Source organism: Netta rufina (assembly GCF_964035555.1).
Source record: "Netta rufina genome assembly, chromosome: 9".
In the NCBI taxonomy this organism is placed as follows: Eukaryota; Metazoa; Chordata; class Aves; order Anseriformes; family Anatidae; genus Netta; species Netta rufina.
The window spans coordinates 20,882,378-20,899,553 of NC_140132.1; the positions used below are offsets into that span (position 1 = coordinate 20,882,378).

Genomic DNA, 17,176 nt, shown 5'->3' on the forward strand with positions numbered 1-17,176 from the left:
ATGCTGGAAGTGCATGTAAAATTATAGCAGCTGCCTTTTGCAGAGTGAGTCAAGTAATAATTATAGTAGATTTGCCTACAGGTTTTGTTTCTTTGTGATTTTTTTTTTTTTGTAAAATTAGTAACTACTTCACTCAAGTACACTAGAATTATTGTTCTTAAAAAAAATTAAGAATTATTCCTAGTGCCAGTCTGAGACCTCATACTCACAAGAAGTAAATCAACCAAGTGTCCCCATTTTATTACCTTCCTCTACTTAGTCCCATCTCCAAGTCAGAAAGGTCTGACTAGAAATTCATAAGATTGCTTCCGATTTCTCAGCTATTTTGTGAATTGTGCATATGCAACAGCTGGAAATAAGACTTTTTTTTTTAAACACCTGCAAAAAAAAAAAAAAAAAAAAAAAAGAAAAAAGCATCAATGAAAGGGTTCTGTTGATTAGAGGATGTTTTCTGCTACTCATTTGTAAGGGAAGTGATTCATTAAGCACTGTCTGAAAGCTATCTTCATGCTGAATTAATAGGAAAAGGTCCTGTAGTCACTAAAGTGTGCAGGAATAGCTGAAACCCCCAGCACCACCATGGTGATTGCTGGTGCTGACCCATGCTTTGCACATCAGCACTGCTCCGGCTGGCCATGACATTTGTAAATTCTCTCCAACCTCCCCTGGCATGGCTATCACTAGTCGCTACCTTTTTTTCCCCCCTCTCCAACCACTTGTACCTGTCAGTGCAATTTTACAGTCTCTCTAGCAATAGGAAGCATCTTAAAACCGTGACACCCTGCATGGGGAAAGAAAAACATAACTGATACTGTTTGCCCCACCGGGGCCCAAGCACAGCAAGTAATAAACACATGGAAACTATTTTGGTGTCCTGGGTCAGCTTTGACTTTGCAGTTTCCTGCAATACATTTCAGGGCATATCACAGTGTTGACCTCTACACTGGTGTTATCTGTCCAGTTCTCTGTGTACATTTGTTTTCATTATTTGTGTCCCCTCATGCTGTTTTTTTTCTGACAGGCTCAGGATCTGAAAGCTGCTTTGCCAGACCTTTAAGTAACAACCCATCATCAGCCGTACTGGGTATGGAAGGCTGCAGCTTGAATTTGTTTTCACAAAAGGCACATCACAAGACCTGCCTAATCAGCAGTTACCTAGTTTGCTCACTCCAGACAGAGTCAATTTACAGACCATGTCTGTTGTTGACCCTGCTGTCTGCTCTGGATTATTCCAGTCTGCCTCCACTTTCTAAAATTAAATGTTAGTATTTTTAATTGCTGTTTTTAACTCTTGCCTAATTGGGCACAAGCTCATATGTTACAAACCTCTCTCAAAGGAAAACAAGAGCAATCTAGTAAAGAAGCAAGAGTGAGACTGCTGGCACTAACAGAATGGGTTTGTGCCATTTTGCCTCTGCCCATCATCCACAGGTGGTTGCATGGCAGTGAAAACAAGTCAGGTACCACATCCACTCACCTCCCCTGCCCGGGTCAGATGTACCATCACATTGCAGGAATTCCACATCTCGGAGCATGAACACGTAGGGTTGTTGCTGCTGATGTAATTCAAAGCAGCTCTGAGTCTGAGCTTGCTGCTTGTTCATGTTGCAGCTGAAAGAGCTTGTAGACATTGGAGGATTAATCTTGTGATTAGGCATCTCAGGTCTGTATATGATACTTGGTCAGAGCTGAGATTACAGAACACAGTATTTCATGGCCACTCTTTGTTTCCTTTTTACTTGTTGTAGACATGTGAAGTAAAACTGTTTCATTCACAATAACTGCAATAGAATTTGGCAATAATTGAAAAAAATATATATTATATTTCTGCAGACTACTTAAAAGATACTGCTAAATTTGACCAGAGGAAATATGAAAAATAGCTATTTTTTAAACCAACAAAAAAAGAATGGTGAAATTATTATAGCATTTCTTTCTCTGACTTTTAATAAGACTTTTCTTCTATGTGACTATTTCTAGTTGATCTCATTTTAAAAATAAATTTCACATTCTGGGAGAGAATATACAGCCTATCCTGTATAGTTTACTATAGAGGGTGCCAAAGATTTGCAGTTTGCAAATTCCAAGTTCAGCTGTTTATGATACTATAATTTTTCTATGTCCATAAAAAAAACAAACAACAACAACAAAAAAACCTCTGACCATAGCAACATAGACCCAGAATGAACATTCAGGAAACAAATTTGGCACCTACCTGAGGGATTATCACAGACCACAGGAATGAAGAGGCTGATGAAGTAGCTACACGTGTTCTACTTTGGAAATAAACATTGGAATGCTCTGGCTTCTGTCATCTGGTTTATGGCAAAAAACACAGCAGGTCTGTGGTAACATCTGTAAGTGAAGGTCAGCAGCAAGCCAAAATTGATTAAAATTTTAACCACGGAAAATATATATATTTATTTTTTCTTAAAGATTTACAAAGATTTAATTTGCTGTCTTTATTTCCTTAGTACATAAGACCACAGATGTGAAACAAACGTAGTTGTACCAATCCTTAATCCAAACAGTTTTACTGTAAACCAAAGTCTGCTATACCTATTGTAAAGGTTAACTGAATGGCAAATTCCATGAAAATCTTTAAATAAATAAAGAGTTACTGTAAGATACCAGAGTCAATGAGTCTCATGAATGCTCACAGCTGTTCTCTAAAATTTAGTTTTCTAGCTTTGACCTCTGTTCTTTCTGAGAAACCAGTTTTTTTGTTGATCAGCCTTGCAGATCAACAGGATGGGTATAAGCCCTGTGATTGCACCACAGGTAGTCCCCATTAGCTGATGCTTTTCATATTGATCTCTCCTAAATGGATAATGTTTAGTAGTTTCATAGTCAATGAAACCATTAATAACTGTCAGCTTTTACACCTCTTTGACCTCAATGAAGAGCAAATATTGCTATCAGTTTTATCTGGTTTGTTCTTGTTGTTTTGAGTTTTTTCAGTTAATCTGATTGCAACACACAGCATGAGGATCAGAGGTTTGAACAAAAGCAGCTAAGGCATTCATGTACCTCCTAAGACATTACTGATCACATTTTGCAAAGTTCTCTTCAAAACATTGATGATTCACAGGACAGTAATCAGTCCTCTCTCCAGTAAAACAAGTTCACAATGATTTCAATGAGATATAGCTCTAAAACATGTTTCTATAAATCTTGTAGTCTTAAGTGCTTGTCAAATAGATGTCAGAAACCACACGGAAATCTAAAACTGCTCATGTAAACCCATCTTCAAGTGCTTGATATCGATTTGTCTATTGTACATCTTCATGCTCAACACAGGTTAAAATAGTTCAGTTATCTCACATTATGACTAGAGGCTGCTGACAGAAATAAGTTATTATGCTGCTTGCAACTAACAAAACCCCTCAGATTTGGGGCAATTTTTGAAAATGAAAACCATATCCTTTTCACGTGTGAATTCTCTTGCTGTTCCTACCACCTCTTTTAGTCCTTTGACAAAGGTTTGAAGCTTAAAAACACTCAAAACTAGGATGAAAAAGAGGAATCCCTACTACATAAAAAAAGGACCCCACTGGACCAGAATCACACAGAATCACAGAATCACAGAATTTCTAGGTTGGAAGAGACCTCAAGGTCATCGAGTCCAACCTCCAACCTAACGCTAACAGCCCTCCACTAAACCATATCCCTAAGCTCTACATCTAAACGTCTTTTGAAGACTTCCAGGGATGGTGACTCCACCACTTCCCTGGGCAGCCTGTTCCAATGCCTCACAACCCTTTCAGTGAAGAAGTTCTTCCTAACATCTAACCTAAAACTCCCCTGGCTCAACTTAAGCCCATTCCCCCTCGTCCTGTCACCAGGCACGTGGGAGAACAGGCCAACCCCCACCTCGCTACAGCCTCCCTTGAGGTACCTATAAAGAGCGATAAGGTCACCCCTGAGCCTCCTCTTCTCCAGGCTGAACAAGCCCAGCTCCCTCAGCCGCTCCTCGTAGGACTTGTTCTCCAGGCCCCTCACCAGCTTCGTCGCCCTTCTCTGCACCCGCTCAAGCACCTCGATGTCCTTCTTGTAGCGAGGGGCCCAAAACTGAACACAGTACTCGAGGTGCGGCCTCACCAGAGCTGAGTACAGGGTGATGATCACCTCCCTCGCCCTGCTGGTCACGCTGTTCCTGATACAAGCCAGGATGCCGTTGGCCTTCTTGGCCACCTGAGCACACTGCTGGCTCATATTCAGCTGACTATCCACCATCACTCCCAGGTCCTTCTCTGCCTGGCAGCTCTCCAACCATTCCTCTCCCAGCCTGTAGCTCTGCTTGGGGTTATTGCGCCCCAGGTGCAGGACCCGGCACTTGGCCTTGTTGAACTTCATGCAGTTCAGAAGAAGAGACAAGACAGAAGAAAAAGACAAGAAGAGACATCTTGTCTTTTTTTTTTTTGTTAAATATAGATACTGAGTGCTAACCACAGCTAAATCCATGCTAACTTCTGAGAAGAACAAGACAACTTCAAAGATGCTCAAAGTGGTAAAACGTATCAGTTTTGCCAAGTGCTTCGAAAGGACCCCATTTCTGTTGGTGTTCCAGACTGCTCAGTAATGGTTTCATCCCCAAAATTCACCTCTAGGGGCTTAGCATCTCCTTTCTCTGTCTCTCTTCCCTCACCCCCATCTTTCTCTCCCCTACAGCATTTCTGTTTTTCTGCATTACCACTTCATTAACTCACTCCTGACTAAGCTTATTCCTCACAAAGTACTATCACACAGAATAAAACAGTGCTGTGAAACCAACATTTTTAGTGAGCCAATTATCTATGTCTTAATTATTAGTAATCTTAGAGCTATTTAGAGAGGTGAAAGAAATAAGACAAGAACCACTATCTCATCTACCCATCATCCCAAGGCAAAATCTGTTCTGAAATGCCTTCTGCACTACAGATGCTGTAGGCAACTAGCTCTGCTTGTCATTGGAAAGCCTCTATAATATGAAGTTTTCAAAGTGAGGATTGCTCATTACTTCATACTGTTTCATAGCCTTTGCTATTTAATTCTTATCACTGCTGGTCTTATTCCCAGCTATAGGCACTGTCGTAATAATCAATGGGTATAAAAAGCTATCATTCTGATCTAAACAACTTCAAAAATGTCAATTGCATACATGTATAAAATGAGAAGAGAATGCTTGATTGCATAAAAGGGTTTCAAGATTTCATAGTCAATTGAATCTGAGGGAGAGAAAGGACAGCATTTAATTCATCCACTTTTGATTCCCCCATTAGTCACCAGGGAAAGACAGGCACCTCTAGACTTACCTGGTACCAAAATTCCTCCATCAATTAACTTCACTAGAAGGTACAGTCAGCATCCCTATGCTGATAACTAAGAAGAATTTCATCCTGATAATATACATCCAAACAGAAATCTAACAGCAAGCACACCTCCCATGCTAGAATCCAAACTGTCAAGCCACCCTCCTACTCTTTAAGAAGAGGATGAAGAGCTCTTTAAAGCTGCAAAACAGTGGCAAATTAAATTGGATGCTCCACACACCTGTAGCTCATTCCCTTCTGATATTGAAAGCGCACATTTTTCTCAGGTGCAGTCAGTGGAAACTCTGCTGTTTACTGTGGTGGGCTCAGTGTGAGCTTAGTTCAGTGGAATGGCTGTAACAGATACAGACACCCTGACAAAACCCACTTCACTACAGACAGAGGTCGTAGTGTCTGCGCAGCTGGGAAAAATACATCAACACTTGTCTGAAGTGTGGCCATGAGCTACAAACTACTTATAACCTCTTTAATCTTCTTAATTTAACAAACAGCAGAGTTTACAAGTCATTGCTTATGTCTGGAGGCATCTGCTTGCCTTAGGTCTAGGTTTGCTTTTGTCTGTGAAATTGTACCTCCAGCATCTTTCAAAGGGAAAATTACCATCTGGCATGTGTGTGAGGCTAATACAGTGATGGCTGTGATCTTCCTAGTGTGTGCCTATCATTAACTGAAGGAGTTTTTCTACCTACCATTGAGCAACTGGTCTTGGCCATGCTAGACACCAGAGATACTAGAGTAGGTGGATTTCCAGTCCCATCCAGATTAGCCGCACTGCTGTGGCTGGGATTCCATGGGTCTCCCAAGCTGTTCTGAGAAGCGTTTGTACCCAAACACCACATTCACAGAGAAGAGATTATCTATGAATAGCCCTGGATATCCAACTGTGATAAAAACAAGATAAACCAAAATTCCAATTCAGAAGGAACAAAAAGACTGATAAAAATAAGTGAGCAGCTATTTAAAATATTCCAAATATTTGCATTTGTGTGAGACAATAGTAACAATGATGAGAAAGGGCATGAAAAAGAATAAACTTGAACTTGTCACAGAAAGTTAAAAAAACAAACAAACAAACAAAAAACAACAGAAACTTAAATGAAGCAAGAAAAAATAAAAATAAGTTATAACTGAAAGGATTGGGATAACATAACTGTGTAAGTGATGAATGAATGAGAGAGTTAGAACAAACTGCACCTAACAGTAGTCCATATTGAAGCAACTTAATAAAAACAGTTTCCAGTCAAAATAAATAAATAAAATAATAAATAAATAAATAAATAATAATAATAATAAAATGAACTGAGTTGTAAAATGGACCAAGAGAAATGTAGGACAAAGGGAAAGTCACAAGAAGTATTACAACACAGTCCAAATTCTAGTAACTAAGTATCTCTTTTACATTTAAGATATACTGTATTCATGAAAAAAGGATTAAATGTTTTTGGTTTTGTTTTTTTTTTTTTAAATGAAGTTAATAGAATGCAAAATATAGAAACGTTACCAAAATTTTATTAAAATTGAAAATACATGTATTATATTCACTCTTTGGTCAAGCATAGCAGAATTTGCAAGTGTTTTTCACAGTTATGTGGTGTGTCTCTGAGCTACAGCTGGGAGTGGTTTTCTGGAGGTCTCCTTTCATGAACTTAACCATGCTTTTTCATCCTAGACAAGGAAAGAGGAAAACTCCCAACAAGGCTCCTGGCTGTGGCAGTTATGATTGTATCCTTTTTTTTTTTTTTTTTTTTTTTTTTTTTGGTGAGCCTTGAAAGAATCAAGATACTAGAACGTGCCTACAGAAACCAGCAAAATAAATAAATAAATAAATAAATAAATAAATAAATAAATAAGGCTTGCTATTTTTCTTGTATTACTTTTTCTGTTCTTGGCCACTGAAGTCATGATTCATGGACAGAAAGCAATGGTTCGTATTATCTTCATCTTCTATGATGATCTGTCATGGTACACTCACTCCATTTCCATTTACTGACTAGGGAGAAAAAAATATATTTATGGTAAACTGATGAATGTTAAAGAAAAAATCAACACAGTTTAACACGGGAATCTCTACTAGCTGGCCAGGAGTAATTGGTTTTAGATGTTACTCACCTTTTTTAGAGAAGATCCAAGTTTCCATTTCGAAGACATTGATGTAGACTTACCTATATGTAAATTTACTCTTCTGCTTAGCCAAATTTCATTACTACATAGGATTAACCTTGTGAAAAGTAGAAAAGTAATACTATACAACAATCATCAATCGGTAAAATATTGCATGACTTCTGAAAATGTACTTGGTGACAAAGGAACCATCTATTATTTCTAGGACCTTTCATATAGTCTGAATTGCTCTAAATAATCACTGAAGTTGTTTCTACAAATTAATGGAGGAAATAGGTGTGTTATACATCTCACTCTCCCAAACTGCCTTCTTCCAGAAGATTAGTTTTGCCCCACCCCTTGTTTTATTGCAGGAAAAATTTATGTCAGGTACTGGGTCTAGCCAGTTGCTGGTCTGCAGCCACAAGTTTTCTTTTTCCTGTCCTTCACACCAAAGAGATGCAATGATGCTCCAGCCCAGAGCCATGTGGCCACACTGACATGGTGCTTGCACCAAGCTTATAAGACTTGCTGAAAAATAAGATACACTAGCTGAGGTTTGACCTTGCAGTATCACAGTGACATATCTTTTTGGAAAGTATGCTCAGTATACTTTTTTGGAAAGTATGCTCAGTCACTAAGCATGAACACCTGATCATGAACACTCCTTTTTGCAGAAGTACAGAGAGCTCTGTAACTCAGGGAGATCTGGAAACATCTAAAGGCTCTTAGAAACTGTGCAATAGCTCTTCAGCTATGTCTCTCACAGGAGTTCATGCATGGATTTCTGAATCTATCCTTCTTTCAATAATGTCAACAGTGAATAGTCACTGACTTTCACAGCTACAGAACAGAATCACTAAATCCAAAATTTGTCTTTTTTTTTTTTTTTTTAACAATTCAATTAAAGTACTATCAGCTCATATAGTCTTTCATGAATCTGTTGTTAATTTAGCTCTAGTAGTATTAACTCTGGTTGCCAGTATTATCAACTGCCATTAAGAAAAAAAAAGTTACTGTTTTTTTACAGCTGTATAGCAGAAATCCTAAGTACCTCAAGCACACAAACTTAAGGACTCCACATTTATTATTTAAATGGCATCATTCTAACACTAATCTCATAAATGCTGAATGCCTGGTGTTGCTAAATTGAGAGGGGAAAATTCAGGTGACAGAGAAAATCCAGCTATTTCTGTCCTGAATTTACAGCAAGTGTGTGGCTCAATTTTATGCCTTTTATGCCAGAAGGAAGCACAGCAGACCAAGATTACAACCGCTGTAAAGTGTCATTGTGTCTTTGACATATAGGTCAATGTATAGATTTGAGTATCAGACATGGGACTGAATGTTCCTTTTTCGAAAGATCGTAACATAAAATTTATTATAGCATGTCTAGGCTGCAAACTTTGTTACCGACCTTTTATTTGTACCAATGTAATTAGCAGGGATTTTTGCATGTAGATGGCTCATTTTTTATTTTTTTTTTCTGAATTTTGAATTTACATGCAACTAACTATAAGCGTACTTTAAAGCATATTTTTAGTGTCTGATAGTGATCATAAATCAGGTAGTTATGCCTGTAATAATTTCTATAAGTGTTTGTGTGTGTGAGAAAATATGCAAAATTGGAAGGTGAGATGAGCCATGATGAGCATTAGAGGTCCAGAAGCAGATCAATAGCTGGTGTAAATTGCCAGGGCTTCATTGATTTCAATGGTGCTATGATAAATACCAATTCAGCTGGTGATAAAATAAATGTCATCAGCTAAGCATCTGGTCAATAACATTGCAGAATGCAGAATGAGGTATTGGTGTTACCTCCACACTGAGCACTTGCATTTACCTTTGAATTGAATCTGCATGGTTCAAAAGGGTAAATTTCCCTGTTTATTCCCATTTTTAAAAATCTCTGTTGGCTGGGTAGTGCCTGTGGGAATGCACATGGACAAATAATGTGACAAATAATTACTTACACTGCTTTTACTCCTCTAATATTACTTTTATCTTCAAATGAAAAAATATATTTCAAGATACTATATGAAAATTACTTGCACAAATTTGTTGCGCTTCTATGAGTTTTGTCATCCATCCCAACAGTGAGGGAAATTAAACTAAGAATTGGTTTTAATCCACAAATTACATACAATATTTAATATCCTTTTAGAAAATAAATCTTATTAAAGAAATGATAGTTTTATATGCGTATGAATTGCTAAGAATTATAATATCAACAAAAAAGAATGAAGCCAGGTTGCACATATAAATCTTAGTGATTTTCAATATCTTTTTCTTAACATTTTTCACCAGATAGTTTTAGGTTCATTAACCATTTCTTATTTCACAAAGTTAAGTTTTTACTGAATCTGTAAATGAGAAATCAATTATGCAATGGCATTAACAGAACTTCAGAGAAAATGCACATTGTGCATAACTCATAGTTAACTCACTGATTCTGCTATGTAGCTCTCTTATCAAATGCCACTAATTTCGATACATACACATCACATGGATATGCCAGAATTAAATACAAATAGGATGTTTAAGTAAAAGAACCCCCTTTGCCATGTTTCATATTGTTCAGCTGTATTTGGAGACCTCAAAAGGACATGTTCATCTTACAGTGTTATTATTTCAAATGGAACAGGAGATTTTTCATGTTTCATGTTTTCATGTCCCTTAGCTGAAGGGAGAGAAAGAACAGACTGAAAAAAAGATAGACTAAAAAAAGCAGAACTACTGCAACAGATATTTTGATGAGAGCTTTGAATGAAAAATAACAAAACCTCTGCAGGGAATTTCCCATTCATTTATTTGGGAGCACATTTTCACAACAATAATTAAATTACCTAATGTTCGCTTACATTAAAAAGTGATAATCCATAACGTTTTGTTACTAAAAAAAAAAAAGGGGGATAAAAGGCCAATATATTAAACTAACACCACGGGAAAAAAACATAAAAAAATTACAAACATCAAAAGAAAACCATGGTGTTTGACAGCTTCCTGTGAATTCTGTTTATTTCACCAAGCGGTGAAGTTGGCAACAGAAGTCCCAGTATTTTCTGTGCAGTGGTGTCTTAAAGTTTTAACATGCTTATTAGCTATTTGCAGGGTATTTCAATAACCAAAACATCTGGTAATTAATGTCTTAGGACATAGGAATCCATGTTAAGTACAGATTAAAAAACCCAACAACTACATTGTCCTAGTGAGCATCATGTTCTAGTAGCTCATCCAGGCTCTGCAACTCTTCAGTGGGTGGAGAATACCACATGGAACCAACTGAGATACCATTGAGCAAAATGCATTTTTATCTGCTTTATTACTCCTAGAAATGTCAGCACAGCACATTGTGTTGCCTGTAATTTTAATAGATAAACAAGACAATGATTCCATTGTGTTTTCTTTTTTCTTTTTTTTTTTTTTTTTTCTTCTCAAAATGGTAGAATACATTTTCTTAAAAAGGTCTGCAAACATATTTACAAAAGTGTGAAAGCAGTAAATGCAGGCTTTTAATATTTTTACTGAACTTCCAAAGACTGACTAATATCTTAATTTTATTAGAAATCTGGTCCAAGGATGATACAAGAAATTAAATATCACACTTAAATTTGTTTACTTGTAGGCTACTGTGGAAACAAATCAAACAGATAAATATTTAAAAAGAACAAACTTATAATCCATGAAGCATAAAGAAGATATTCCAAAACCACTTCCTATATTTTTATTATGTTTCAGCTCTAAAACAGCTCTTGCTCTTTCTTAATGTTGTCTTAAAATGTGGGACACAATCTTCCTTTTGGAAAGCTAGCTGCTGTAATGTAATTATAAAGTAGCCACTAAAATATCATTCACAGTATCTGCATCACATGAATGAACTTATTTTCAAACAGGAATGATAAAACTTGTGGAGTTGCCTTCATCTTTCACATTTTAAGTACTGTTGGCTGACAGAAATAAAGTGTAGTGTCATGCTTGGTTTACCTAAATCATTTATTTTGTAACTAATAAAAGTAAACAATTACCAGATACTGTATATATAGAGATATATAGATATATGGCCACAAATAAACTATAGTAAAAAGTTATTTTGGTTTTGATAAAGTTAAGAAAAGCACATAAAATCATATTTCATTAATATCTTGTTTTATGGCCATCAATATTTTTGTATTTTTTTTTGTTTTGTTTCATCAACATAGCAAAATACAATCTTCCTATTAAACAATAATTATCAGATGGCAGACAATTCTTTTATTGGTTTACATTGGCAGGTCACAGTCTAAAAGCACAACCACATCAGGCAGAAATTGCACACAGACCACCCTCGATTTTGAAGACTATATTTTATGCTTCTACAAAAGAGTTAAATTTAAAATTGGGAATATGATCCACTAATTAAATACATGGACTCCTATTGTGTTTTTTTTTTTTTTTTTTTTTGTTTGTTTGTTTGTTAGTTTGCTTGCTTTTAGCTGAATAAAACTTATTTTAAAATACTTATGTTGATTATAGCATTAGTTTTAACAATTGTGCTTGGTGTTAGCAAATATGCTTTGAACTTCCTAGCATTTGTTTTATGAAAGCTAACTCACAAATAAAACCTAGACTTCTCCTGTTGTGGACCACTGGAGATTTATTTAAATTTGTCCTGATCCTTGGCTTTTTTTTTTTTTTTTTTCCAGTCTTGATATTTGTATTTTTAACTTATTTTTGAAAATAATAAGGGACATTTTCATATAGTGCTATGACACTGTACATTTGCAATATCAGTATTTTTGTAAGAAACAGTTGTATATGGGACTAGACTATAAATATGTAGTTATTTTAATTGTAGAAGTCATGTCATGTCTTCAAAAACCAGGCTGGTCTTAAGATATTACTCTTTATTTGAGACAGTTACCATTACTTCATTAAAAAATGACAAAACAGCAATAAACATTTTAGCTCTTTAATGAGCAAAGATCAGGTCTCTTAGCATTGGAATAATATTCGTTATCCAGATTATCTTTATTTCACTCAGTGACCAGTAATATGGCCAAGAAGTACAAAGTAATTTTCCATCAAGTAGTATACAATTTTTTTTTTTTTTTTGTGTAATAAGCTTTCATTCTTGAAAAAGAGTAACTGAAAAGAAATGTTTCTGTTACTGCAGTTAGTTTGTCAGAGAAAGTTCTTCGCATTATCTTACAAACTATCAAAATTGCTAGTAATTTGAAAAAAGGTAAAAAAAAATCACATAACTTTAGTCTAATAGAAATATAGTACAGGTAAGAGAGAAAGTATTTATCAGGGATGTGCTCTTAAGTCCATCTCAATTATTTGTTTTATATAAATGTACATCTGATTACATATACAAACATTTTGAAAGGACTGTGGTATATAATTACTGGAAAGCAACAGGGGAATGAAAAATTTCTTGCAATTTAGAACATTCATTTCAAACCACACATGTAGTATTCAGATTTTAAAAATTCCAGTTTTTGGCTCTCTCCCCGGTCTTACGTACCCTCTTCTTCTATACTATTACAACCTGCTCTACAGAATTCATTGGAATGGCAAAGCTAATGTTTATCAAAAAGGGAATTAACTTTATGCTAAAATATTATAAATAAACTTTGTAACATGCAACATGAGTTTAAAGAATAAATGGAGAGGTGTAATCATAGTGGTAATGTTGGGGCATTTTTATATTGCAAAATATCACTGTAATTAAATCTTTGGACACACTTTACCTTACCAATTTGAACTAAATATATTGTAACTAAATCACAGTAAATTATAAATCCTTCATCAAAACAGATTCCATTAAAGTTATAATTATGTTAAAGTTAGAAATTATTTAGGTGGAAAGGAAAAAGAACGTTAATAAAACAGATTTTTATTTTTTTTTTCTGGGATTTAAATCAGCAAGTTTTCACCACTGTATACCTAGAATTCCAAAAATACCTTTAAGAACTGTTGCAATTCCTTCTATTACTGAAGCTACAGTGAAATATTTCACTGTAATTACTTTTGCCCCTTTAAAAAATCTTCTTTAGGTTGTGCCAATTGATGGAGAAAGCTTCTATTAAAAACTCCAATGGGATGAGAAGAATTTTAATTACGGCTTAATCAGCAGCACAGCCACCAAGCATATAAATTATCATGCACATCGTGCTAAAAATATCCAGTTTCCTTTATTCCCACAACTTTTATACTGACAGCACTTAAGTGATAATGTTGTACCTGCCAGGCTGTAAAACTTCTTTGTCTGACTGGCAGATTTCAGCATGAGCCCCTTCCTAAGGCCTTAACAGCACTGGTGCTTTGTGTACTTATTCAAATATGTAAATATGGTCTACACAATAAAACAGGTCCAAATAAAAATTGGTGAAAATTATCTGACATTCCATTAGTGTGTCCCTTGTGCATATTTATAGGTTTTTAAAATTTTCAGTCATTGTTCTTTCCTGTTTGTGTTGCACATGCCTAATTCCATTATGTAACTTAAATCTTCAAAAAATTAATACTTGAATGTGAATGAAAAAGTATCATTCAGGACAACTGTTTCAAGCAATTGCAAACAGTTGGGTGTTTTTGTTTGTTTGTTTTTTGTTTCTTAAGTTCATTTGATATATGTACAATTCATTTTTTTCAAAACCCCAAAAGTTCTTGATATGTATATTCACATAATATTCCTCCATATTTAAATAGTAAGAGTCTTGTAGGTTGAAAGCCAAGTAATCTTCAGTAATATCACCTACTGTAATCCATCAAAAAATAAAGTTTGTTTCATCTTGTCTGGCTATACCCTGGTTGTTGAGTGTGAATGGGGGTGGGGGTGGGGATGAGGATGGGGCAGAGTATTGTTCTGTCCTCCGGTAAATGTATTGAATGTGTGTAGGGGTTGAATCCCTGGTATAGTGTTGGGGATCATTGTGATGGTGTTGGGTGTCATTAAGGGAATATCATCAGGAGACCTTCTCATAGCTAGCGTGTAGTCTGGGGGACAGGCGGTCCTAAGAACCACCTCATGTGGATGGATGGACTCACATTCATGATCCAAGTCAGTGTGCTTCATTTGGAGGGACATTATCTCCTCTTCTTGTGCATGAGTAAGATCATTGGTAGTAGTACGTTGTGGGCTACATCTCCTGTGAACATCATGTCTCCGCTTGTCTTTTTTGTAGTACAATGCTGCAAAGGCCAAAATGTTCAGGAACAGCAAAGATGCACCAACTGCAATAGTAACACTCAATTCTGTTGAATAGTCCCTTTGATCCACTGAAAACGGGCTTGGCTGTTGCTTGGGATCATCTTGTTTGGCTGTAGGAAAGGCTGAAGTAACAGAAACAGAATTTTTCCTTGTTGGTCTGAAAGTATTATCTGTTGATGGCACTTTAGTTGTGGTAGAGGTATACTGTGAAATGTCGTTAAGATTGTGCAGATGAGGTACCAGTTCCAACCAAAGGTTCACTTTATTGGCCCTATAATGTTCTTTAACTCGTGGTTTTAATCCAATGTGAAGATACAGTTGGTCTTTCTGAGAATATCTGGTCCATGCTACTTCTTCAAAACGATTTGGTTTTGTATGGATGAATTTTGTGTCTTGTGGCACTGGTTGATTTGGGTCACTAAAAAAGAAAATCTCAAATGTTACACAGTATTTCAAACAGTATTTCAAAAGTAAGTGTAAAATTAATATTTTATACTTAATGTTTAAGTCTGCCTTTGGATAGAGCAGAATACTATTTCTTAGAATTAGAGGACTTATTAACTTTGGTTAGAAACAGCATTATGCAAATGAACCCTACATAATCTTTTACATAGAATTCATCAACTTCTCTAGTTCCCCCAAATGATAGTATAACTCACATAGTAAACTTTTATGGCTGAGGAAAGATTGCCAGCAACATGGTGATTTGAACAAATGCCTATGAGAGACCAGTGTGAGAGGCCATTAAGCTTTTTCTGTTTTCATTTTAGTGAATTGATGCTCAGAATTTCAGTTCAAACACAGTATCTGTGTCCTTCCAGAGGTGAAAGACCACAGCAGGGCATAATTCAGTGTAGCACACAGCGACTTGGACTCCACTGGCCAAAAGTAGAAAAGTTTTTTGAGCTACCAGTGAAAGCAGATTTAATGAAAATGTCAAAACCTCTCAAGTTGCAAGTCACTTATTTTTTAGTCAAAGGTGTTAATGTAAAGCGTTTTAAACTATATGCATATATTAAATACTTATTTTTTCACTCTCCTAGGGATCCCTTAATTATTTTTGTGTACAGGGTATTTAAAATTTCTTAAGGAAAAAAAAAAAAAGAAAAGCATTGTGTAGTCATATCCTGAGTTTGTATACAAGATTATTTATTATCTGGTACTCACCCAGTTTTTGCAAAGTTTGTCCAGTACGTCATCACCACTGCACTTAACATGACATCATTTTTGGAGAAATTACAAGGAAATAATTCAGTAGGACCAATCATGGGGATTCCTAGTACGTAAGGAACCTCATCTCCATGGGCTGCATCTGCCCATGCAGGTACCTGATCTGTCTGGCAATGATGGTAGAAGGCATAGAAATACGTAGGCGATCCAAAATTCGAGTGAAGATCTGCTGTGGCCACTGCTGGTGCAACCCACTGGTGATCAGTAAACAAAGCCAGCAGTGTTTTCCTTCTGGTCTCAGGATTGTGTCGATCTGCCCAGTCTGTGTACATAAATTTAATAGTTTCCCTCAATATATCTTTGCCTTCAGGGTATCCATACAAGTTATCGACAAAATTAGAAACTGCAAAGTCAAAATCACTAGCTGATATGCCATCTTCACTATCCACAATATTTTCAACAAATTTTAACCCTTCCCCTTGGTTAACTCCCAACATGATGTCATAATTAAGGAATTCTCCTTGTTCCATCAATATCTGAGGATCATCTGGTATCACATCACCATCGATTACTGGTCCAAAGGCTATATGGTATCTTGCTGGTTGAATGTCCTGGTCAACAAGTTCTCTATAAGGCTTCTTCTGTAGACATTCTACCAATTCTACAGTGTCTGACATGTTGCAACCAACTTTTGTAGCCAACATCCTGGCGTATTTCGCAGGCTGAAAACTAACTGCCCAGCTGGAGAGCGCTGTTCCACTTTGAGCTATTGCTCTTTGAAAAAGTCCTGTGGGGAGAAATATTTAAAAGCTACTGAAGTGACCTTGAAACAGCTATATATTTGAAAGATTCAAAGGAGTTCTTTGAAACAATAGGAAACTTTACCAACTTTACCAGAAGAGATATTTGAAAACAATCTGAGAAATAGATAAATACACAAGATGGTGAGATCTGACTGCCATTATATCTTAGAGGCAATGTCTACGAAATAAATGCAATATGTGCATAAATTGAAGCAAATGTTTCTACCTCTGTGCAGTTCAGCTGAGGATCAGACTTTCAAAAGGAACTCAGAAAGAAAAAGAAGTGGTATTACCTTATGTAGAACAATACTATTAGCTTGAAAGAAACTCCTGACATTAAAACAATTTATAGGCTGAAGGAAAATACAAGAAGTCTCTTCAAGGCATCAACAGCATGCATGCATATGACCATGTGTTAAATAAATCCAATATACTGCCATTTTATGTTCTATTTGGGATTAAACTTTGTTTGAGAGGTATATATCTTTGAATTTTGTATTATAGCAAAAGTTTATGTTCTGGAGCGATGGATGAGAAGGCAGTAATTAAATTTGTATGTCTGAGAGTTAAGATCTTGCAGACAGTCTTTTTTAATG

General features: G+C 36.0%; 1 protein-coding gene across 5 annotated transcripts in view; it reads right to left on the bottom strand.

The window, feature by feature from the left end:
* Window positions 1-14,196: 14,196 nt before the first annotated feature.
* Window positions 14,197-17,176, bottom strand: part of NLGN1 (neuroligin 1) — a gene marked incomplete at both ends in the record, with an annotated part of 290,872 nt that continues 287,892 nt past the window's right edge. For all 5 annotated transcript variants that reach the window (XM_084292426.1, XM_084292425.1, XM_084292424.1 and 2 more), the window contains 2 exons: window positions 14,197-15,025; window positions 15,775-16,564. In XM_084292426.1, the coding sequence (XP_084148552.1) occupies window positions 14,197-15,025; window positions 15,775-16,564 (1,619 nt within the window). The remainder of the gene's footprint in view (window positions 15,026-15,774; window positions 16,565-17,176) is intronic.